This window comes from Callithrix jacchus, chromosome 19 (genome assembly GCF_049354715.1).
Source record: "Callithrix jacchus isolate 240 chromosome 19, calJac240_pri, whole genome shotgun sequence".
NCBI classification, from domain to species: Eukaryota; Metazoa; Chordata; class Mammalia; order Primates; family Cebidae; genus Callithrix; species Callithrix jacchus.
Genome location: NC_133520.1, coordinates 40,699,744 through 40,724,296, shown reverse-complemented (window position 1 = coordinate 40,724,296; position 24,553 = coordinate 40,699,744). Strand labels below are relative to the sequence as shown.

Below are 24,553 nucleotides of genomic sequence, written 5' to 3'. Positions count from 1 at the left end.
CTGGTAGCTTTTCCAAAGCCAGTCCATCTGTCCTATGGAATTTGATGCCACATGACTCCAGCCACCCCAGTAGGCCTTTCCGGGGCATGGGTCAGAGGCATGAGCCAGAGGCTCTCTGTAGAAGGCTGTTCTCTCCTGAGTGTCCTGATGCAGCCAGCACAGGGCTTCCTAGGGAAAGGAACCTGCTCCTGCTTCCGTCATTTTCATATACCCCTAAGGGCTGCTGGATAAAATGCTAGTTCCCCAGCTTCCTGTCACATCTTCTGTGCACACTTTTGGAGTAGAGAGGGTGAGGGCAAGGCCAGGAGGTCAGTGCTGAAGCCGTGGGAAGACAGGACGCCCTGGGCCCTGTTCCGTCCGGGGAGCTTCACATCCACACATTGCTCTCTCATCTCCAGGGCACCGACGGTTCATTCTAGAGCTTCTCCTCCAACTCCTTCCCACCTTCCATCCCACACACTTCCCTCTCTCCGTCTTTTCCCTTCCTTCCCGCCCTCCCTCCCTTCCTGTTTTCCTTTCTTCCTTCCTTCCTTCCTTCCTTCTTTTTCTTTTTTGGATACAGGCTCTTGCTCTGTGGCCCAGGCTGAGGTGCCGCCCCTGTGCTGCCTAGTGGTACGGACACTGCTCACTGCAGTCTCACCTCCTGGGCTCAAGCGATCTTCCTGCCTCAGTCTCCTGAGCAGCGGGGACTGCAGGTCCATGCCACCGCTCCCAGCTGGTTTTTTAATTTTGATGTAGATAGTGTCTCCCTATGTTGCCCAGGCTGGTCTCTAACTCCTTGCCTCAAGCGATCCTCCTACCTTGGCCTCCTGAAGTGCATGGTTACAGGTGTGAGTCGCTGTGCTCAGCCTCTCTGCTCCTTCCCTCCCTTCTCTTCTCTGTTAAAACTGTAGCTGTGCTCAGGGCTGGCTCGCTCTCTTCACAGAAAACAGGAAGCAAGGCTACAAAAGAAACAGTAAAATTGTAATGAATTCTAAGTGCACGAACCCCTAATGTCCTATGGAATGACAGACTAAATGGTGGTTTCCATTTGGAAAATTCAGTAAAGTACAATATTGAGATTTCTGGTTTTTTTTTTTTGAGAGAGACTTTTGCTCTGTCATGTAGGCTGGAGCACAGTGGTGCAATCTCGGCTCACTGCAACCTCCACCTCCTGGATTCAAGCAATTCTGCTGCCTCAGCCTCCCATGTAGCTGGGATTACAGGCGCCTACCACCACGGCTGGCTAAGTTTTGTATTTTATTAGAAACAGGATTTCGCCATGTTGGCCAGGCTGTTCTTGAACTCCTGACCTTCATTGATCTGCCCACTTCAGTCTCCCAAAGTGCTGGGATTACAGACATGAGCCAACATGCTTGGCCTGGTTTTCTTTGTTTTGTTTTTTTAAATAAGTCTATAATAGGTGTACACAAGACCTGACTATTCCAGATGGTGTCAGGGTTGTAGTTTTCTTATTAGCAGACTTGGGATCGATATTTCTGGGCAACTGAAGTTTTAAAGACGTAAAGAATTATATTTATGTATTTATTTTTTCTTTTGAGAGGGAGTCTTGCTCTGTTGCCCAGGCTAGAGTGTAGTGGTACAATCTTGGCTCATTATAACCTCCACTTTCTAGGTTCAAATGATCCTCCTGCCTCAGCCTCCCAACTAGCTGTGATTACAGGTACCCGCCACCACGCCTGGCTGATTTTTGTATTTTTAGTAGAGATGGGTTTCACCGTGTTGGCCAGGCTGGTCTTGAACTTCCGACCTCAGGCGATCCACCAGCCTCAGCCTCCCAAAGTTCTGGGATTACAGGTGTGAACCACTGTGCCTGGCCTAAAGAATTACATGTAAAGCATTGTGTACAGTTGTCATTATATACTGTAATGTAGCTTCAATCCGTCTGTCTGAACAATGTGGGTTTTAGAAATAATTACCAAATATAAACACTGCTCAAATGTGTAGATTTGGCGGTGCAGCACCTCAAGGAGCACAAATACAAATGTCTTTTTAACCATGTCTGTGTTGCATTTTCAGAATACCCATGATTCATTTAAATCCTGGTGTCTTTAATGATTAAGGATTTACACACATGTGGTATTTCCCAGAGGGAAATTCTAAGGTAATTTGGGTGTGATTCTTTCAGAGTTTTTCATTATTTATAACAGTTTAGTCATCATTAAGCTAACTTTCTTGCATATGAATACATACATGTATTTTTACATAAAGTGTTTCCATAGAGTTTTAGCTGCTTCTATTTTCTTTTTAACCATTACTTGGAATGGTGTTTTTCTGTAAGTGGGAAATAAAGAAACTCTTCCTGGCAGGGCGCAGTGGCTCAGCCTGTAATCCCAGCACATTGGGAGCCAAGGCAGGCAGATCGCCAGGTCAGAAGTTCGAGACCAGCCTCACCGACATGGTGAAACCCCGTCCCTACTAAAAATAGAAAAATTAGCCAGGCATGGTGGCAAGCACCTGTAGTCTCAGGCACTCGGGAGGCTGAGGCAGCAGAATTGCTTCTACTCGGGAGGCGGAGGTTGCGGTGAGCCGAGATCACGCCACTGCGCTCCAGCCTGGGCGACAGAGCAAGACTCCACCTCAAGAAAAAAGAGAAACGACTCCCGTCTCTCGTGCATATTAACAGAGACAGTGGGACCTGGTTTCTTATGTCCCCTCAGTTAGGCTTTGTCACAGACATGCCCGTGTTTGGGGCTGGGAGGAGGAGGTCATTGCAAAGAATGGCCATGGAATTTGGTTCATTTAACTGAACACTGTTTCTTCTGCTTTACCCGTCTGAGGGCCTCCCGATAGACCTGTAAAGTGATAAATTGTCCAAAGCCCTTCAGGAAACTATTCCTAATTCCATCATCATTTATAGTTCCCCATCTGTCCAATAAACCAGAATTTAGCCTTAAAGGCATCGCTCTCTTAATCTACATTACGATCTTGTCTTTATATATGAGTTGATTTGTTTTTCAAATTAGTGGAAGCCCTTAAGTACCACGCTGTTATTCTGCTTGTTTGCGTCTTTTGAAGACAGTCATTGCGTCATAGAATATTACAGATGGGATCATCAGGACCAGTGAGTGCTCTTCAGAAAAATTATAACTGCAAACTCTCCATTTGAAGTGAATTTTTTTTTTTTGAGATGAAGTTTTGCCCTTGTCGCCCAGGCTGGAGTGCTGTGGCAGAATCTCAGCTCACTGCAACCTCTACCTCCTGGGTTCAAGCAATTCTCCTGCCTCAGCCTCCCAAGTAGCTGGGATTACAGGCATGTAATTTTTGTGTCTTTAGTAGAGACCGGTTTCACCATGTTGGTCAGGCTGGTCTTGAACTCCTGACCTCAGGTGATCCACTTGCCTCAGTTCCCAAAGCGCTGGGATTACAGGCGTGAGCCACCGTTCCCGGCCTAAAGTGAAACGTTACATGACCCTTAGCACTGGTTGGGAGAGGGTTGACTTCCTCATCCCTCCCAGGAGGCTCGAGGCCTCCATTGCCTCTAATTTCCTCTAGATAAGAGAACTGAGGCCTCTAGAAATAAAATTATCTGCCCAACATTTTGGCGAGGGAGAAAGAGTCCATTTTTGTTGCCTAGAAGCTTTGAAATTAGCAGAGGCTGACATCTGCGGACATTGCTGGTAGTAAGTCTGGAAACAGGGCAGAAGATGGCAGGCGGGTTTTCTGGAAGCCAGCATTCGGGTGGAGCTGGGCGTGCATGGTGTTTACTGCAGACAGACAGAGCCTCATAGACTATTACAGACGGAAGGGTCGGTGGGGTCATCAGAACCTGTGGAAAGAGAGGATGCAGGATTGTGCCTAGGAGAAAGTCAAACTGCCAGACAGACCGACGACACCTTGGCCAGCCTCGCGGGGAAGCTCTGGAGCGTAAATGGCTCGTCATTGTGTCCTGCATTGGACTTGATGGCTGGGCCTCTACACCCTCACTGCCATCAGCCTTTGGATGTGAAGCACCCTAGGAAGGCCAGGCCCTTGGCCTTCTGCAGTATTCTATGGCTTTATGCAGTTGACGCAAATCCTGAAGGAGCTGTCAGCTGGAAGCCCATTGCCCACAGCTGGGGCAACAAGTCCTCCCTTGGAGCAAGATCTACGAGGCACATCTCCGTGTCCCCTCCACGCAGCTCTGGGAGTGCTGGTGAATACGAGAGACCGTGGAGAGGGGAGTGCCGGGGGCAGCCTTCCCAGCCAGGCCACCCCAAGCTTCTGGTTAGGGATTCCCAGCTTCACAGCACTACGCATGCTACTTGCCAACAGATATTTTGACAAGCAGGTTGGCCCTGGAGATGGCTTTCTGCTGTGTGGCATCTTGTATTTCCACCTCTGTTTCACCAAGTCTGGTGACCATTTTCGTACACTGGGGCTTCATGTGGTGCACTGGAAAGTGCAGCGGATCGAATGTGGAAGACTGGGTTCCAGATCTTGTTCCGGAAGTTACGAGCTGTGTGACCTACAGCAAGTCACTCTGCTCTTCTGAGCCATGCTTCCGCAGGTGTACATACCAAGTGAGACGCTTTAAAAACCAGTAAAACAGTATGGAAAATGCCCCTCAAATGGTGGTGTTTCCCCAAGGCTGTTCTAGACCCTTTACCATTTCATTAATCCGTTCATTCATCTATTCAATGATTCCTGTGGCCCTGACTTTTAATCTGTAATTCCTCTAAATTTCTTTTTTTTTTTTAGACGGAGTTTTGCTCTTGTTACCCAGGCTGGAGTGCAATGGCACGATCTTGGCTCACCGCAACCTCCACCTCCTGGGTTCAGGCAATTCTCCTGCCTCAGCCTCCTGAGTAGCTGGGATTACAGGCACGCGCCACCATGCCCAGCTAATTTTTTGTATTTTTAGTAGAGACGGGGTTTCACCATGTTGACCAGGATGGTCTCGATCTCTTGACCTCGTGATCCACCCACCTCGGCCTCCCAAAGTGCTGGGATTACAGGCTTCAGCCACCACGCCTGGCCAATTCCTCTAAATTTTTTAAGCCAAGTAGATGGGTGATTTTGTTTTCTGCTAATTGTCTTGGTGGTCCCTCTGCAGAGTCGGGAGTTTGAACAGCTCATCTCTGTTCAGGTGACTTCTTTGTCACCATTAGTGGAAGTGTGACCCCTGAGTTCCCAATGTATCAATTTATCAAAAACCGCATCTGCAGTGCTACACATGGTGCTGAGCTGACTTCGGTCTGGGCCTTGTTTACCTCCTTGTTAGGTTAGCTCCTTGCGGCTTTTTTTCTTCGCTCTCCACTGACTTGTAATTCCCTAGACCAAATCCAATAGAGAAACACTTAAAGTGTTTCTTTACTGTGAAGTGTGTCATGCATGAAAATAGTGTGTGAGATGAAGGTAGATGCTCAGTTTATTATTTTATTTTATTGTTTCACTCTTGATGCCCAGGCTGGAGTACAAAGGCATGATGTCGGCTCACTGCAACCTCCACCTCCTGGGTTCAAGTGGTTCTCCTCCCTCAGCCTCCTGAGTAGCTGGGATTACAGGCACGCGCCACCATGCCCAGCTAATTTTTTGTATTTTTAGTAGAGACGGGGTTTCTCCATGTTGGTCAGGCTGGTCTTGAACTCCTGACCTCAGGTGATTCACCTGCCTTGGCCCCCCAAAGTGCTGGGATTACAGGCATGAGCCACCATGCCCAGCCGATACTCAGTTTAAAGACCAATAGCAGAACAAAAGTCTATACGCCGACTCCTCAGGTTAAGAAATCCTTTCACGATATATTTAGGCATTTAGTTAGTGCACATTGAGTGGTTACTTCATCCAGAATTGGGGGACATGATACGATGCCTGAGAGATCATCTAGTCTACATAAGACAGCTCGTCATCCTAGAATGAGAAAGAGAGAAACCAGCCAGTAAATAAGGCCAGTGTGCAAAGGTACTTGCAATGAGAAATACAAACACGATGTGACTGGAGCTGTTCCCTATGTCTGGGAGAGTCAGAAAATTTTCCAAGAGGATGAGACTTTTGAACTGGGTTTTAAAGGATGGTTTGCCTGGGGAAGAGAGCGTTTCAGGCAAAGGGAACAGCATAGCATGTGCAGTCCCAGAGCTATAAAAGCATTGCCCTTTTGGAAAGCGGTGGTCATTGCTTCTCTTGTTCCAGTGGTTCTTCTCCCTCCTCGCTCCCCTCTCACCATTCTGACCATTTATCTTCAGTTTTGTTTCCAGTCTCCTATCCTCCATAAATGTTGGCATTCCCATAGGTGTTCCGTTAGGATCTCTTCTCACGTCATTCAATTTTTATCCATTCATTTGCTCAATGTCAACGAAGCAGTGAGTCTCCAGAAACTCCCGCTGGCAGGAGAACTATCTGTGGAGCTTGGTGAAATGTGGATGGTCCCACCAGCTCAATCAGAATCTTTGGGGTAAGGTCTGGGTAGCTGCACTTTTAACAAGCTGCTGCCAGGTATCTCAAGTGCAGATGATTGGGTCCCCACATGGAGAAATCCAGGTGAAAGGATTCCTCATAAAGAGAGGGAGGGTTGGAGAGACTGCACAGGAATCAGTCGCATGCAACCTTGAGCTTCCTGCCGTCATGGCTGCCCTTCCCAGCCTGCCTCACCTGTGCCTTTCTCCCTCCTTCCTTCCTGCCTTCAGCTCCTCTGTTGCTTCTTCTTCCTTAAACCCCTTCATCCATTCCTGTGCTATTGCAGAGCCCCATCTGTGGATCTCATGTCTTTGCTCCATGCCAGACCCTCTCTTGGGCATCATCTGTGCTTTGGCTGGGTCTGTGGAGCATCCTGGGCTGCAATGCCATAAACAGTGGAGTGTGGCATGCAAAGTTAGCAGTCACACTGAAAGCTCCTGCCTTGCCTCTCTACCCTCTTCTCTTTTGGGCGTTTCTTTCCTGAGGCAGGGAAAAAGAAACAGGAACCCAGGCCAAACTGAGGAAAACATGATCAGAGACGAGATGGTGTCAGAGGCAAGAGGCTGCTGGTTGGATTTGCACTTTGTTTCCAAAAGCATTTGAATAGTTTTAAGACATGTAAACTGTGAGACTAGACAATTTCACTTAGAAAATGAAGCGTCTGCATGCAGATATTATTCTCATGAGGATACATATCTGCATCTGTTTGTCAATGAGGGCTCCCATGCAGTGTCAGACATACAAGACCTGGGTTCCATTGGCTTTTATGCACATACATGGCTAAATGTATATAGGGATGTATAATTAAAGATTTTAAACATTTGATTTTGACAGTATATTTTGCAGCTGCTGTGCTAAGAAAATTCCTAAGCTACTGTGGGTTAATGGGAGTTGTAGCAACTATTTCCTTCTCGGCTGTCTCTTTTAGCAAAGCTCCTCTCTCTCTCTCTTTTAGCAAAGCTCTTCTCTCTCTCTCTTTTAGCAAAGCTCTTCTCTCTCTCTCTTTTAGCAAAGCTCCTCTCTCTCTCTCTTTTAGCAAAGCTCCTCTCTCTCTCTCTGTCTCTCTCTCTTCCTCCTCTCCGTCTCCCCCCTCCCTGCCTGCCTGCCTCTGCCCGTCCCTCCCTCCCTCCCTCTCTCTCTCTCTGAGATAGCAGACACCAGAGAGAAAGTGGTGCGGCTTCCTCTGAGAAGTGTGCTTGCATGCGCGGATTGGCAGGATTCCGCGAGTTCCTCTCCCATCCATGCCCTGTTCTTGAAGGGAGATGCAATGTTGGAGCAGGGGCTGAGCTGCACTGGGAAGGTGGCTGGGAGCTCAGGGAGGCCAGGATCTTGGTGTAGCCAAAGGCTGGAATCACAAGAATGTTTCACCAGGGTCTGCTCTGAGAGTTCTCAGACCCCCATGGATTTTAGAATTTTTCAGCCTTTTCTCCTTCATCTTTGCACAATGTTACTTTCTCCTGAGATGGCCCCAGATCTGCAAGAGACATTTGAGAGAAGCTATTTGTTAGCTGACATGAAGAAATGGATTCTGCACTTGATTATTTAGCCATGATTAATCAATGATGATGGATTGGAAAGCAGTGTAAGTAACACAGTTATGTATGTTACTGGAGTTAGGGGGTCTGTTTTCTTGCTGTTTTTTTTTTTTACTTTAACTTTTTCAGTTTCCTTTTGAGAAAAGTAAAAATAAAATGTATCAAGTATTCCAGAGAAGTCAGGAGGGTCCAGATTACACAAGCTTTCTTCTTGTTCAGTGGACTTGCAGAATACATAGTTATTTTGGAAGAGTCATAGAAACTACTGACATAGAAGCTACAGACATTCCCTGGAGGATGGGAGTGACATAGGAAAGAAGTGAAGAAGGTTTTTGAACTGACAGTCATTGCTATCATCAGGCTTATATGCAGTTGCTAAAATATTTGACATTGGCTCACTTTAGAATCAAAGACAGAAGTGAAATGTGTTCTCTCTGCAGGATCATAAAACTGAAGTTAGCCTATGGATTTCAGAAGAGGTTCTTTCTGGCTGCATAAATGTGAGGCTGATTTCTTTTTTTTGGACTAATCGTCAAATGTTGACTATGTTTCCCGTCCATTTCAACTCTTCTTGAGGTTGGACATCCCCCCATTCTAGGGTACAATGTCTGGTTACTAGGATGGCAAGCCACTGTCTAGTGGAAGGCTAGTCATTGCAAGCTGATATTAGTCAGAGACTCTTCCATCTTTTTTGTGTGAGGACTTGGTTTAAACACTTCAACTCCCAAGTATTCAGGGAGGAAAAATAAGTCACTTGAAGAGCAAAATCAGTTCATTTCACAAGAGAAAGGAACAGCCATCTAAAATATGAGAAATTGAAATTTAAAAATGTGATCTGGCTTTTCTCCGAAATCTGAAATGAGGTTAGTTTTGTATAGGCAGAGTAACATAAACTTTCTTGATTAAAAAGCAGTATTTTAAAGGAGGCTTTTAAGATCATAAATCACTTAGGTAACGATAGCAAAAGAGATGGCTGATATTTTAGATGGTCATTTGCAACTTTTTAAAAAGAGTCTGTACAGTAATGTTGATGCAGCTATTTCTGGCTTCTTAAAACTCGCATGGATTTGGAAGTGGGATTTCTGACAATAGCAGTCATGAGTTTTTCAGAGCTATCAGCCTTTCTCTCTCCATCACGTTCATACCCCAGGCAGAGCTACTGCCCCTCCCACCTGCCCGCCCTGCGGTCTCCCAGCCCCCATCCTTCTCTCTGCGCCTTGGAACATCATGAAAGATTCTCCTACAGATCTCCGTGTAACATGCCTGCCCAGCCCGGACAGAGGGAGTGCTGTAAAGCAACACGCAGGGCCGCCACTGCTGGGAATGAATGACTCGGTTGATTCCTGAATAGTAAATCAGTTCTGTGAGCAGTAGAATGACCCAGAGTGTTCCTGACTTTATTAATTGGGGTTTAACCTCATCAAGAGCTATAGCACTGGGCACCCAGGGAATCAGCCTAAAGCCAGGTGAAATCCCCAAACTCCACTCGGATTCCTGCTGGCCAAATGCACCAGGGCCACGCCTTTTAACATACGTCCTTTGTTATCAAGGGAAATCCGAGACAGAAAACATGTTGGCAGCATCACGTGAGTGCTGCTCCGCACATAAAGTGGTTGTATCACAGGGGAAACACTTTCCATCTTGTGCTGTTTTCTCTTGGTTTCTTGTTTATATGGGCTCTCTTAGACTCATGCATCTGGAAGAGGCTTGACGAGAGTGGAAAACCTAGAGCAAAAAACATGCAGGGGAAAGGAAAATCATTACAAAACGAAGACTGGAAAAGGAATACTTTTCTTACCCAAATTCCAGTTCTCACCCTTGTCTTGGGTTCCCTTTTGGTTAAAGCAGATACCAATTACAGCCTTCCTGGGTTAGTGGAGACAGACAGTCTTTCATGGTGCCATTGAATTTTGAGCAAAGGAAAAAACAGAAAAGGCAATGAGAAACCATCTTTGGAATTCTGCTCACTAAGGGCAGAAGCAACCCCACCCTCCTCCACCTCCTCCTCCACCCCAGCCTGTGCCTCTCAAGTGTCCCCGGCGGACAGCTCCACAATCCCTGAGAATCTCATGTGTTTTCATGGAGGATGGAGTGTTTTTTAGCGGTGAATGAGCAAAGAGACCAGATATGCTGATACCTGCAGACAGTCTGAGAGGCAGCTGATTGGTTTGAGAAAAAGTGCTGAGCAATTTTAAAAAACATACTGGAGCCAAGGTGAAAGAAAGGAGAGAGAGGGAGGGGGACAGGGAGGGAGGGAGAGGTGGGTTGTCTCTGAAGTTTCAAGGGAAGTTCTGTGAAGCACCTGGCAGGTCTAAACTGATAACTCCGGTTGGTTAAGGTAAGTCTTCAACTGATCAGGGCCTTACACTTGGAGCAAGGCTTTCACTGGGGCCTGATGTTCGCCGCAAAGCTCTTGTCCACCGCCCGCTTTCTCACTTTGCTCGACCATCCACTGTGTTGGTGAGTTCTCTCTCTAGACAGCCGTCTTTCTTTCTTTTTTTTGTGAGATGGAGTCTTGCTCTGTCACCCAGGCTAGAGTGCAGTGACGTGATCTCAGCTCACTGCAACCTTCGCCTCCTGGGTTCAAGCAATTCTCCTGCCTCAGCCTCCTGAGTAGCCAGGATTACAGGCATGTACCACCACCTCTGGCTACTTTTTTTTGTATTTCTAGTAGAGACAGCGTTTTGCCATGTTGGTCAGGTTGGTCTCAAACTCCTGACCTTAGATGATCCTGCCGCCTCGGCCTCCCAAAGTGCTGAGATTACAGGCATGAGCCACCACGCCCAGCCTGGACAGCCATCTTTCTAACAACTGGTACTGTTCTGAAAAGTTAGGAGCCCAAGAAAGGTTCTCAAAACCAAGCGTGGCCTTTAGCTGTGTGACTCTGAGGCTCAGCGTCTCCATTACAGGTGTTCCCAGTGTTCTTAGTAGACAGCTTGCTGGTTCTAGTTGCTGTGTTTGAACGAATGGGCCTTAGTGTTACATCTGCCCACCTTTTTCTCCCTGTGAACTCCATCCCTCCCTCATTTCATTGACACTGCAGAGAATTCCCAAGTTCCTGGTGAGTCCCTGCAGAGCCTGTGCCACGCAGAAAGAATGCACCCCTTTGGAATTTCATCTTCCCATTTCTTCCACTGGAGAGACTATCGGGGAGAGATGTGGAAATATAGTTAATAACAATGCATTGCATCCTCTAAAACTGCTGCTAACAGAGTAGGTTTTAAGTGTTCTCACCATAAAAATGTGCGTGAGAGAGTACATATGTTAATGAGCTCAGTCTAGCTAGTCCACAATGTGTACGTATTTTAAAACAATGTGTTGTACATGATAAATATATACAACTTTTACTTGTCGGTTAAAAACTAAAAAAATAAGGTCAGTTGTGGTGGCTCACACCTGTAATCACAGCACTCTGGGAGTCTGAGGCGGGCGGATCGCTTGAGGTCAGGAATTTGAGGCCAGCCTGGCCAGCATAGCAAAACCCATCTCTACTAAAAATACGAAATAATTAGCCAGGCATGGTGGCACGTGCCTGTAGTCCCAGCTACTTGGGAGGCTGAGGCAGAAGAATCACTTGAACCCACGAGAAAGAAGTTGCAGTGAGGTGAGATCACGCCACTGCACTCCAGCCTGGGCAACAGAGTGAGTGAGACTCCATCTCAAAAAATAAGAATAAAATAAAAAATATAATAGGAATTTCTATAATTAAGGTTTTTAGAAAAAGAAAAAATAAATTTGGACAATGACCTGTGAAGAACGCCTCGGCAAGTTCTCCCGACCAGGGGAAGGGCTTGTCTCCTCTAGACTTTTGTTCTGTCTTCCTCCAGGAGTCGGTGGAGAAGCTGCAATTCGGTAACATCTAACTAAATGTAGCAGAACCTATAGCTGTGATTTCCATTTGAACTACTGACTGGTACATTGCTTAGCTATTCTTTCCGTCAGTAAATGCCTGCAAAGCTTACCTCATTCGGATTTTTGAGAATTAGATAATGCATGGTCTTAGCTTAATGTCTGGTCATAGCCTTGGATCAATACTGTCCTCCTGTACCTCTGTCAGCGGTAGGCCTGCTGACACTTTCCAACAGAGGACCCAGATCCTTCATGACAGGGGACTTGGGAAGGCAGGAGACCATGTGACAGAATGGAAAGATTCTAAAGTGGAAGTCAAGACCTGGCTGTTTCAGTCCCAGCTCTGTTCGTAACCACTTGAGTGATAAGAAAATAATCACCCCTCGGCCGGGCGCAGTGGCTCACGCCTATAATCCCAGCACTCTGGGAGGCCAAGGCGGGTAGATCACAAGGTCAAGAGATCGAGACCATCCTGGTCAACATGGTAAAACCCCATCTCTACTAAAAATACAAAAATTAGCTGGGCACGGTGGCGCGTGCCTGTAGTCCCGGCTGCTCGGGAGGCTGAGGCAGGAGAATTGCCTGAACCCAGGAGGTGGAGGTTGCAGTGAGCTGAGATCGTGCCATTGCACTCCAGCCTGGGTAACGAGAGTGAAACTCCGTCTCAAAAAAAAAAAAGAAAAGAAAAGAATCACCCTGCTTCCATGCTCCAGCCCTAAGTGGAGTTACTGCTTACTCCACATCTTTCCTCACCTTGACTCATGGGGTCCCTCAGCGCGACAGGTCCCCCTCCTGGCTGGCTGCTTTCTTCTTGCCTTCTTAGCGACCTCTCCTGATCCACTGAGCCCCAGAGGGTCGGGCTTCTCCTCTGCCATTTTATGGCACCTACATCCGTCCATGCTTCAGCACCACGCGCCTGCCTTTCTCGCTGGACTGTAATCACTCTGCAGCGACACCTCTGTCCTGAAGCTCGGCCTTCCGTGTCAAGACCAGAGAAGCACTCAATGCATGTTGCTGAATGGGTGCGTAAATGAAAGAAGGCATGAATGAAGAATGCCTGCCCTGTCTCAGGCGTAGGTCTTGACTGAAGATGAAATGAAATATTGTGTGTGGAAGGCTTTGATGAGCAGAGGGCTGCGTAGTTGCCTTCAGTTTTAAGTTAGGATGAGGACAAAGCATTGTTTATACCAATATTTTAGTTGGTTTCCCAGATACTGAGGTTCATACGTTTAGTGAAACATATCAATGTTCTCTTTTGTACTGTCCTTGCAGCGTGGGCCCATTCTTTGTGACACAAGCAGGACAGGCTTTAGGTGGGCTAGAACCTCTGATGTTTGAAGCTGTGGGCAGTAAAACTTTTCATGTCAAAATGAAAGAGGCGAGGTTCTGAAAGCCCACGCCACTGCAAGGGATGACTCTGTAACTTGGCTTTACTGAGGGTGTGAATGAGGGAGTTCAGAACCCTGCCTGAAAGGATGGAGAAGGGAAATTGGTTTGTAAAGCAGAGGATGAAAGAGGAAGATTCATCACAGAAGTTGCGTGGTCAGTGGAGTGGCAGAGGACACTGAGACTGGCAGGCTGTGTTTGTGCCATCCTCATACGTGGGTTTTGGTTGCATCTCGGGAGTCCTCTTCCTGGAGGATTATTTGGATTCTGTTCTGCTTCTTCCTGAGTTTATTTTCATGGTGGGACTATCCAAGACTGAGGAAATGACACGGTGCCGCTCTCCCTCTCTGGGCTCGGCTTTGCAGCCATAACCAGATGTATCCTTTTTATCAGCAGAACGATCCATTTTTCATCACAGTGCTTGAACTCTGGTCGGTGATGAAACGAGTTCTTCCATGCTGTTAGGGTCTGTTTTTCCTTCAGAAAATGTTCTTTGCAGAAAAACAACAACAAAAAATGTTTAACAGGAATGGTCTATTCCAATGGCCAGTCTTCAGGCAGAGCCACAAGATGGTGCAGAGGATGACGTGAAATCACGTACGCGAGCGTGTTTTGCTGATAGGCGGCTCTGCAGGGCTGTGTATATTAATATTACATGCATCTTCATGAACGCCCACTGCAGCTGCCTTTGCCGCAGCGAATACACTGTGGGTCTGTTATTCACCTCTTCAGGTCCAGCCCAGGAGTTTGTGTAGGCTCATTTTTCAGTTTCCTTTGACTCTGGATGTCTCCACAAATGAACCACCTGCTGTGTCTTGGTGTGGGGGTGGAGGTGTGGGATGAAGTAATGAGCCTGCCTTTCTGTGCCTTTTGGCTGCTCTGAAGGGAAATTGAGGAATACTGCAAAGCCACAAATCTCAGATGGCAGCTCATAAATATGTAAGCGCCTTGCTTAGGTAATAAGCTCCTTGACAGCCAAAACTGTCATTTGCACATTCTCTTCAGCCGAACACAAAATTCCGGTTGCCAGACTGTCCCTGGATACTGGGGACTAAAAGCTGGTGATTGGGGGGGTTTGGAGGGCAGGGGAGTGGGCACTGGGCTGATTGCTCTGGCGGCTCTCCATGGCTGCTGCTTTCACCCACACCTGACCATGGTTGGAGCGGGGGGACTTTCTCTCTTGGTATTTAATTAGTAAGTATAGGCAAAAATTTGCATTGTGGCACTGGGATAGGAAAAGCATTGAATATGAATATAAAAATGGAGATGAGGTCGGGTGCGGTCACATCTGTAATCCCAGCACTTTGGGAGGCCAAGGCAGGCAGATCATTTGAGGTCAGGAGTTCGAGAGCAGCATAGCCAACAAGACAAATCCTTGCCCCTACTAAAATACAGAAAAAAATTAACCAGGCATGGTGACATGTGCCTGTAATCCCAGCTAGAGGCAGGGAGGCTGAGACAGGAGAATTGCTTGAACCCGGATGGCGGAGGTTGCAGTGAGCCAAGATTGCACCTCTGCACACTTTTGGCCACAATGACTAAATCAAAAAAATTTTAATCTCCGTTGCATTATGCTTTTGAAACTATTGGGAGTTTAAGAAAATCAGTCAGTCGTCTTACATAAAAATAGAGACCGACAGCCCAAATGTAGTACAGGAAGCAGATACTTGCTACAGAAACATTTATTGAGCGCCTAATGGATTGTAGGTGCTGTGTGAAGTTGTGGGGATTCAAAAGCGAGTCAGAGAGGACTGGTGAACACAAATTAACTCTGCTGTAATGCCTGTGGTAAGCCACGAGGCATCGCCCCTAGCACAGTACTTTCAGAACATATGGAAGAAATGAATACTTCTGCTTTTGACTATAGAAAAGGAGTCATATTAGAGTTGGGTCTAGCCGGGCACGGTGGCTCACACCTGTAATCCCAGCACTTTGGAGGGCTGAGGCTGATGGATCATGAGGTCAGGAGTTCAAGACCAGCCTGACCAAGAAGGTAAAACCCCACATCTACTATCAATACAAAAATTAGCCAGGCATGGTGGTGGGCACCTGTAATCCCAGCTACTCAGGAGGCTGAGGTGGAGAATTGCTTGAACCTGTGAGGAAAAGGTTGCAGTGAGCCGAGATTGCACCACTGCACTCCAGCCTGGGCGATAGAGCGAGACTCTGTCTCCAAAAAAAAAAAAACAGTTGGGTCTAGAAAAATGAGCAGGAGTTGAGGCTAGAGGAATGAGAAGGGAGGACATTTTGGGCAGAGGAATTGTCCTGATTCTTTGCTTATGTACAGGACCATGAAAGTGAATGGTGTCATGTGATTTTATTCATATTTCATGATGACTAAGACAAAATGTTTGTCAGATTCTCAAAATAGGCGATGATTAGTAATAGATCACCTTAAGTAGAATGTTACAATGTGACGGACAACTGTAGCGGACAATTTGAAATCGTGTCACATTTTCACAGCTGATTGGAAACAGTAGATCTTGGGCCAATAGTGGACCCACACCTGGGTTTCGAACCTTGGTTTTGTGACTGACTGGGTCAACCTAAGCTGCTTGCGAATGTATCATATCCATGTATCTTAAGATGATATTAGTCTATCCATTTCTAAAAATCCTTGCTTGAGAAGGAAAAACTATTCAGGAGAGAGAACAGGAGACTAGGTCTAAACAACTAGATTTCACTTGAAAAGTCCTAAATCGTCACTGGGAAACTATCTGTAATAAAAGACTCAGGATTTTATAGCGCTTTATAGGCAATCAGAGGCTTTTTACAATTGTAATAAACCCTGACTGCCGGCATTCTGGTACCAGTGATTTTATTAAGGTACATTCCCAAAACTCACAATAGTGGGGAAAAATACTGACGAGCCTTCTAAAACACTGGAGAAGTGTGAAACAACATTTTGCATGCTTTTAGTAGTGAGTCAAAACATCACGGTGGTTACAGAGCAGTCGCATTTCAGAGCTGGGAGAGTCCTCAGAGATCATGGATTTGATGTTTAATCTTTGAAGAATGGTGTGCGTGAGTGAGTTAGTGAGGACTGCCACACTTACACACTCACTCCTGGATCCATTTCTGCACGATCTCTGTCATTCAGCCAGTGCTCACAAAGCCCTTGCATCACGGAGGATAAATACTTGAATAAGATGCTGGCCTTACCCCACAGAAGCTTAGAACTTTGAAAAAAGGTAAGACATATATGTAAAGACTATAAATAGGAAGTTATTTTTAAAATATAATGAAGGAGAATTATTAGAGTTCAGAAGATGGAAACTTATTTCCAAGTGAACTTGATGACTATGTCCTATAATAGAATATGTACTGTATTTATTAACAGATTTATGGTATCTCATTTGTTTTAGTTAAGAAGCTTTGAGTATCCAACAGAGAAAAAAAGTAAAATTAACAGCAGTGAGGCCAGGTGCAGTGGCTTATGCCTGTAATCCCAGCACTTTGGGAGGCCAAGGTAGGCAGATCACTTGAGGTTAGGTGTTCGAGACTAGCCTGGCCAACATGGTGAAACTCCGTCTCTACTAAAAATACAAAAATTAGCCAGGTGTGGTGGTGGGTTCCTATAATCCCAGATACTCTGGAGGCTTAGGCAAGAGAATCGCTTGAACTTGGGAGGTGGAGGCTGCAGTGAGCCAAGGTGGCACCACTGCACTCCAGCCTGGGTGACAGAGTGGGACTCTGTCTCAAAAAAAAGAGTACAGTCATGTGTCACTTAACGATGAGGATGTGTTCTAAGAAGTGAATGATTAGGTGATTTTGTTACTGTTTGAGCATCATGGAGTGTCCTTCCACAAAGCTAGACGGTGTCATCTACTGCACCCCTAGGCTGTAGGACAGGGCTGTGACTCCTTGGCTACAGATCTGTACAGCTTGTCGCTGTACCGAATACTGTAACACCTGTAACACAGTGGTGAGTGTTTGTGGACCTAAACACATCTCCACATGGAAAAGGTACAGTGAAGATCAGGTCATCTTCTGGGACCACTGGTAGATATGCGGTTCGTGGCTGATGGAAATGGCGTCATGCAGAGTGTGGCTGTGTTTGCTTTAGCCCGTGTTTTTATTCTGAAGAAATGCAGAACAAGTTTAGAATTGAATTGTCGAATTGTTGCCATTAATTGAGAGCCTAATAAGAACATATTGTTCAAGGAGAAGAGTATTATTGATTTAATTACCTTGAAAATATAATTTTGAAAAATATCTACATTTAAAAAAAATATTCACACTGTGAACAATAGTTAAATACTCAACTAACTGGTAACTCAGTTACTGGTAAATGTGATCAGTAGCTAAAGGCATCGCTCTCATCATGCTGAGAACTACCCCAAGAAGAAGCCAAGGAAAATACGGACTTGGAGCCCCTCTGCAGGAAAGAGAGGGAGCTCGCCCCTGCCAGTCTGGCAGCAAGTGATTTCTAAAGGCCAGGAATAGGGAAAAAATCGAATCCAATGGACTTCTGGAATTGCCCTTACGAAGCACACGTCTACAGCCTTGAGCTCAGAAGAGCCCAGTAAGCGTGCCTGCTTCGACTGGCAAGTCCAGAAAAATCCCTCTCCCAGAGGCTTGGGAAAACAAATGTTGGACACAGACAAATAATGATGTGGAAAAAATTTGACAATAAACACAATAATTATATTTGTTTTATGAACATGATAGAAACCCATGTTTCTTCATGGAAGAAACCCATCCCAAGAAATATTGTACACATTGTCATCATTAAAAAGTCAGCATCACGCCTGTAATCCCAGCACTTGGGGAGGCCGAGGCGGGTGGATCACGAGGTCAAGAGATCAAGACCATCCTGGTCAACACAGTGAAACCCCGTCTCTACTAAAAATACAAAAAATTAGCTGGGCATGGTGGCGCATGCCTATAATCCCAGCTACTCAGGAGGGTGAGGCAGGAGAATTGCCTGAACCCAGGAGGTGGAGGTTGCGGTGAGCCGAGATCACACCATTGCACTCCAGCCTGGGTAAGGAGGGAAACTCCGTCTTAAAAAAAAAAAAAATAATAAGTCAGCAAACCTTAAAAACAAACACAATCCATCCATCCATCCATTCATTCATTCATTCATTCTGTGTTTATTGAGTATCTACTGCATACCACACACCATTCTTGGTAATTAAGAAAATCAACAAAAGCCCTTATTTTTTTGTCTTAATCTCATGGAACTTACATCAGAAAGGGCAAAATTAATGATCGCTCTGACGATGTGCCTTTACCTTAGGGAAGGAACATTGAAGGATGAATGTTCCCTGTGCTCGGAATGTTTGTGTCTCCTTCTCAGTTCATAAGTTGAAATCCTAAGCCATAGATGATATCACTGCAATATTGTAGGCTGTGTTTTAGTTGGTGTGGATATGGAGGCAGAAAAGCAAAGATACTGGTGAATCTGAGGAATGCCTAAGAGGCTGGACTGTGCTGTACCTTTTAAAAGCAATAAACAGAATCTCATGCTTCTAAACAATAAAAATAACCACCTTCCCTACAGATGATGAAGAATCTGTTCCTATAATCTGACAGGCTTGTTTTGGAAAGTATTCAGATACTTTATATCCATATTCATCCCAAAGCATAGCCTTGTAAAGCCTGTGAGCTGGAGCCATCCTTGAATGTAAGTCTACCTCCATCTAGACCGATGTTTCCAAACCATTCTGTGGATGGGAAGACTGTAAGGACCCCGGGGCTGATCCCGTTGGGAAGACATGCAGCTAGATTTACTTTTTCAGTGGTGTCAGTGAATTTGAGCCAATTCCGTCCCTCCACTCATCCACCTGTATTCGTGTAGGGCTCACTATAGATAAGGCAATTTTGGGGAAAACAGTTGTAGGAAAGATAGACATGGCTCCTGACCTTGCAAAGTGCTCAGTCTTGCGAGGAAGATACACATAATTACAGCCCATTGTAGGAAGCAGTAAGGCGTGTCACCCTTTTGGTCGGTTTCTCATGCTGACCATGGAACACCCTGGTAGGTGCCTGGTTGGTGTAAGAGACGTAGCAGTCAGGATCTATCAGCCTTTGTGACCAGCACGGACAACTTACTTCCAGTGCATTAAGGAAAACGATACTGCCCATGCCCAATTTAGATTGTGGGCCAGCTGTGTTAGCTTAACACAGCATTTGGTTTTTGCATATGTGTTTATTTTGCACACGTGCTCTCTAAGTGTCTCAGAACATGCCTACAGCATCCTGGTGAGGTTGACAATCAGTTGACCCGTCCCTGTTCATCTGGCATGAGGACACACTGTCAGAGGACGAACTACCCAGTCAGTAATTGCCTCCAGCACACAAAAACTGCAGACACGTGTTTGACATAAGAATGTAGTTTCAGCTGGTGGTTTTCAGGGCAAAGCAACTGCACTAACAGGAGATTTGCCTGACAGCTGATTTAAGGCTGTATAAGACAGACCCCAATTTATCAGTTCAAATTGAGAATGCCCTTTTTTCAGTCTTTCTTTGCTACAGATGAGACCCTCCCAGCCAACTGCACAACCAAAACTTATATTCAGGATGTTCAAGACCTGAAACTGACATGGGAGTCAATATCCCAGAGCTGGCTGTGGTATTGACAATGTCTGGTGGGAATCCTCAGAGCTGACTCACGATGCAGCAGGGCGTAGAGCAAAAGCATCTCTTTGACCTTGCTCTTTAGGGTTCATATTTTAAGATGATAAGAAAGAATTTCTAAAAAGAGACTCTTGGGATATAGTTTTCATATTCACATTTTATCATAACAATAATGGGAGCAAACACCTACTGGGTGTTTACTATGAGTCAGGAACTGTTCTGATCATCTTATTTGAACTTTGCAACAAGTCCATGAGGTTAGCCCCTCTTACTATCCCGCTTTACAGCTGGGGAAACTGTGGCACTGGAAGGTTAAGGAACTTGACCAAGGCCACAACAGAGCTGTGAGTGACAGAAAGGAGATTTGAAGCTAGGCAGTTGGCTTCAGATCCTGTGCTCTTGACTATGTCTCTTTTCTGCCTTTCTTGGGAGAACTCTGAAATCCTCAGGTACTATATTACTAAATAAATGTTTGCTAAAGCGTTTATTGGGTCCCATAATTCTCAATTTACACAATTCTTTTCTCCAATCACTTTTTATTTTAGACTCTATGAGCCCTGTTGAAATCATTACCCTAAAAATCCCCTTAGAATAGCAATCCTCTACTCTAGATTGAGTTAAACAGAGTATTTGTAGATAATCTGGAATCACAGACAATACCTGTCTTAGTTCCTTTGGGATGTTTTAACAAAAAGGCCATAGTCTAAATTTATGAACAACAGAAGTTTATTTTGCACAGTTCTAGAGGCGGAGAAGTTACAGATCAAGACACCATCAGGTTCAGTGTCTGGTAAGGGCCCACTCTGGTTCATAGATGGTGCTTTCTTGCTGTACATGGCAGAGGAGCAAACAAGCTCCCTGGGTTCTTTTTTATAATGGCACTAATTCAGTTCATCAGGGCCCCACCCTTATCACCTCCTAAAATGCCCATCTACAGATACCATCATCTTGCGGGTTAGGATTTCAACTTACGAATTTAGAGGGCAACATAAACATTCCGACCACAGCAACATCTAATTTTGACCCAACTTTGAAAGAACAAGGATTGACTAATCCAGTGTTACATATAGTGTACGTTAGAGGTGAGCGCCTCTTACCAAACTTGATAAAAGCAAGAGAAAATAGTCACCTCGAAGGCTAATCAACAGCAGAATAGTCACATATAACTTCTGTTTGAAGATTTATACCTTACCAATTTTCCCAAGATGATTTAAAGCAACTTATAAAATATTTCTAAAATAAATTAAATCTTTATATATTGGGAACCAGTTAGAAGGAGAGAGAAAAAGACACCAGTTCCTAGACCAACTTGTCATTGTACTTGGCCATTTCTTAGGCTCTGAATTATATGGACGCTGAGGCAAGTGGATCACAGAGGAGGAAAAGGTAGGGGAAGGGGACGAAAGCGCTGACTGTGCTCTCACCGTGTGCAGAGCGTTCTGCTGCCGCTTTTCCAAATGTGTTGTTGATATTCTCACAATGGACCCTTGAGGTAGTTGCCATCATTTTCCTACACATCAAAGCAAGTAGCAGAGCCAGGGTTTGAACCAAGCCTATTTGACTCCAAAGCCTGTATGTACTTTTTACTAGGTTTAGGTTCTATTATTCTTACCCAATAAAGTGACACCTATGATTTGTCTGGAGACATCTAGTTTTCCTTTGAGGATTTTTTTTTTTTTTTTTGAGATGGAGTTTCGCTCTTGTTGCCCAGGCTGCAGTGCAGTGGTGCAATCTCAGCTCACTGCAACCTCCACCTCCCGGGTTCAAGTGATTCTCCTGCCTCAGCCTCCTGAGTAGCTGGGATTACAGGCACCTGCCACCATGCCTGGCTAATTTTTGTATTTTTAGTAGAGATGGGGTTTCACTATGTTGGCCACCAGGCTGGTCTCGAACTCCTCACCTCATGATCCGCCTGCCTCGGCCTCCCAAAGTGCTGGGTAAAAGCATAGTAACCTATAAATAGTAGGTCTTCAATCAATATTTATGGAATAACATGAGTAAATAAATGAATGGATAATGAGATGAAGGATATCCTCTTTAATTTTATAAGCTAAATAACTGAATTTTATGAATGCTTCTATATTAACTATTAACCTCTATAAAAAACAAAGCCCTATCTTAGCATCATAATTCAGTCTAAAGCATTTAGTAAATACCTAACAATTTAATATTTTATGTTTTTTCTTTCATAGTTTAATTTCTCAAAAGAGTAGTCTAGGCCCCCTTATCTTCACTTCTTTCACCCCCGTTTACTTCTCCACCCACGGAAATGTACTCTGTGTTTCCTCCAATTCTGTTCAAGGTCAGTAATGAACTCATTAATTCTAATCCAGTGGACACTCTGCATTCTCTGTCTCTTTTGGTCTCTCGGGGGCATTTAACATTATTAACCACTTGTTCCATCTTCCTCTTACCTCTCTGGCTGCTCCTTTGTAATCTTCTCTTTTTATACCCTCTCATTAAGTGTTGAGGATTCTCATGGATCTGTCATAGGCTACTTTCCGTTCTCCTTCTCCTCTGCACCTCCTGGCTCATGTCATTCACTCTCATAACTCCAGCTGCCATCTTCATGCAGAAGACTCTCAAATCTGAAAACCAGAATCAGATTTTTTTATATTCAAATACTCTAAATGAAGACCTAAGCCGAGATTATCTGTCTTGAAGATGTTATTTCTGTCTCTGAAGACAACAGCTAATGTAGCAAGTGAAGAATCTGATCTATTTCTTAGCTATTTTTTGGTAATCAGTCATTATTAGGAGCCACAGCTGTGTATTTTTAAATGCAGCATCGAACGACTCAGTGTTGGTTGTTATTAGTGATCTGTTTGCCAGGTGAGAGGGAAAGCACAGTTATTTAAAGGTGAAGTGTGTGTAGCCCTTCTCAACTGAATAGCATGCATGCAGATAAGAGGTCTCTGAAATTTTAATAGAAATCAATGTGAAATAAGATTCAATTGATAACATCTCAAATTACAAGCAACTTGTCAAAACATAGCTGTTGTGTAAATGTGGGAATTCACACAAGGAAAAGACGATTGATTGGTTGATCGATTATATAACATGAGTTACATTCTATCCGATTGCGCATGAATATATTCACAGACATAGCTGGATGGCTTCTGGTTTAGAGAGCAAGTATTTTCTTCCTTTCACGAGATCTGTTCCTAGAACCTCCATCAAAATGTAAATATTATTTTGCTCGTAATAATATAAGACATAGTGATTTTATTCTTAGCCAAGGATTCAGTGTCATAGAATTAGTTGTGCTTAACAATGTGTTAGTAAAGTTGAGATAATATTTTAAATCTATCTAGGTACTTAAAATAACGAAATTTTGTGGCTGGGCGTGATGGCTCACATCTGTAATCCCAGCACTTTGGGAGGCCGAGGCAGGTGGATCATGAGGTCAGCCTGGGTTTCAACATGGTGAAACCCTGTCTCTACTAAAAAGACAAAAATTAGACAGGCGTGGTGGCACATGCCTGTAGTCCCAGCTACTTGGGAGGCTGAGGCAGGAGAATCACTTGAACCTGGGAGGTGGAGGTTGCAGTGAGCTGAGATCATGCCACTGCACTCCTGCCTGGTGACTCCATCTCAAAAAAAAGAAAAAGGTAATTTTGCTCTGGATTTTACCCCCCCAAAAATAGAAATTATTATTATTATTATTATTTTGGAGACGGAGTTTTGCTCTTGTTACCCAGGCTGGAGTGCAATGTCGCTAACTTGGCTCACCACAACCTCCGCCTCCTGGGTTCAGGCAATTCTCCTGCCGCAGCCTCCCGAGTAGCTGGGATTACAGGCACGCGCCACCATGCCTAGCTAATTTTTTGTATTTTTAGTAGAGACAGGGTTTCACCATGTTGACCAGGATGGTCTCGATCTCTTGACCTTGTGATCTACCCGCCTCGGCCTCCCAAAGTGCTGGGATTACAGGTTTAAGCCACCGCACCCGGCCAAAATAGAAATTATTTAACCTAGGATTCTAATAACTAAGTATCGGTAGCATTAAAAATCACCTTTACATATTGTCAATGTCATCTGCCTACAAATAACATGTCCATTAAAGTAAACATGAGTTAAATATGCAGTCTTAACAGGGCCTGGTTTCTTTACAATTATCTAGGAAATTTGAACTAAATCTTCCTGAAGATTTCTTCTCTATGAGGAAGAGAAGCTGCCTCCTGTCCTTGTTTCACAGCCTTTGGACCTGCCTTGATCAGTGTCCTTTATTGCCCAGTGCAATTTTGCTGTGGTTTTCAGCAGTCTACATATACTCCAGCCCAGGTACCCTGACAGTGGCATAGACAGGTAGACAGCAGATGTGAATTTCTACCTCTCTGCCTCTAGTGGGGCTGCTAAGGTACCAGCCGTCTAAACAACTGCCCAGGTCTTGGTGCAGGCCAGCTTTACAGCAGAGTCAGGGGCAGAAATTCTGACCCACTTCTGTGTCTGGTACATATTTGTACAATGCAGAGGTCCTTTGTATAATGCAAATTGGTTTTTTTTTTTTAATAACCTTAATGATTTCTTCAGATTTCAACTACAGTAAATAATTTGTTAAATAAAAATATTGGAATTAAAAGGGGGAAAAGAAATTACTTCCTCTATCAAATGAGACTGTTATATTCAAATTTAATTACCAAGAAGCCCCCAAACCACAGAGCATGTCACCTAGCTTTGACAATTAATTAGCTTTGCTCTGAAAGAGCTACAGGTACCCAGCAAAGAGTTACAGATGAAAGGCTTTTCTCGCTCTGCCAAGCTGCCCACTTTTAGCTATCACACCTTGATAGCGGTTTGCTGCTTTGGGCAACAAATTATACCTGAAG

At 44.8% G+C, this 24,553-nt stretch overlaps 1 protein-coding gene across 11 annotated transcripts in view; it reads left to right on the top strand.

The window, feature by feature from the left end:
• KIF26B (kinesin family member 26B) overlaps positions 1–24,553 on the top strand; it is a 636,506-nt gene that overhangs the window by 419,690 nt on the left and 192,263 nt on the right. The window contains exon 1 of one of the 11 annotated variants that reach the window (XM_035280622.3): positions 7,532–7,954. The exons of the other annotated variants lie outside the window; for them this stretch is intronic. Coding sequence (XP_035136513.3) covers positions 7,932–7,954 — 23 coding nt within the window. The 5' untranslated portion in view covers positions 7,532–7,931. Of the gene's footprint in view, positions 1–7,531; positions 7,955–24,553 lie in introns of those variants that run through there. 11 annotated transcript variants of the gene reach the window in all.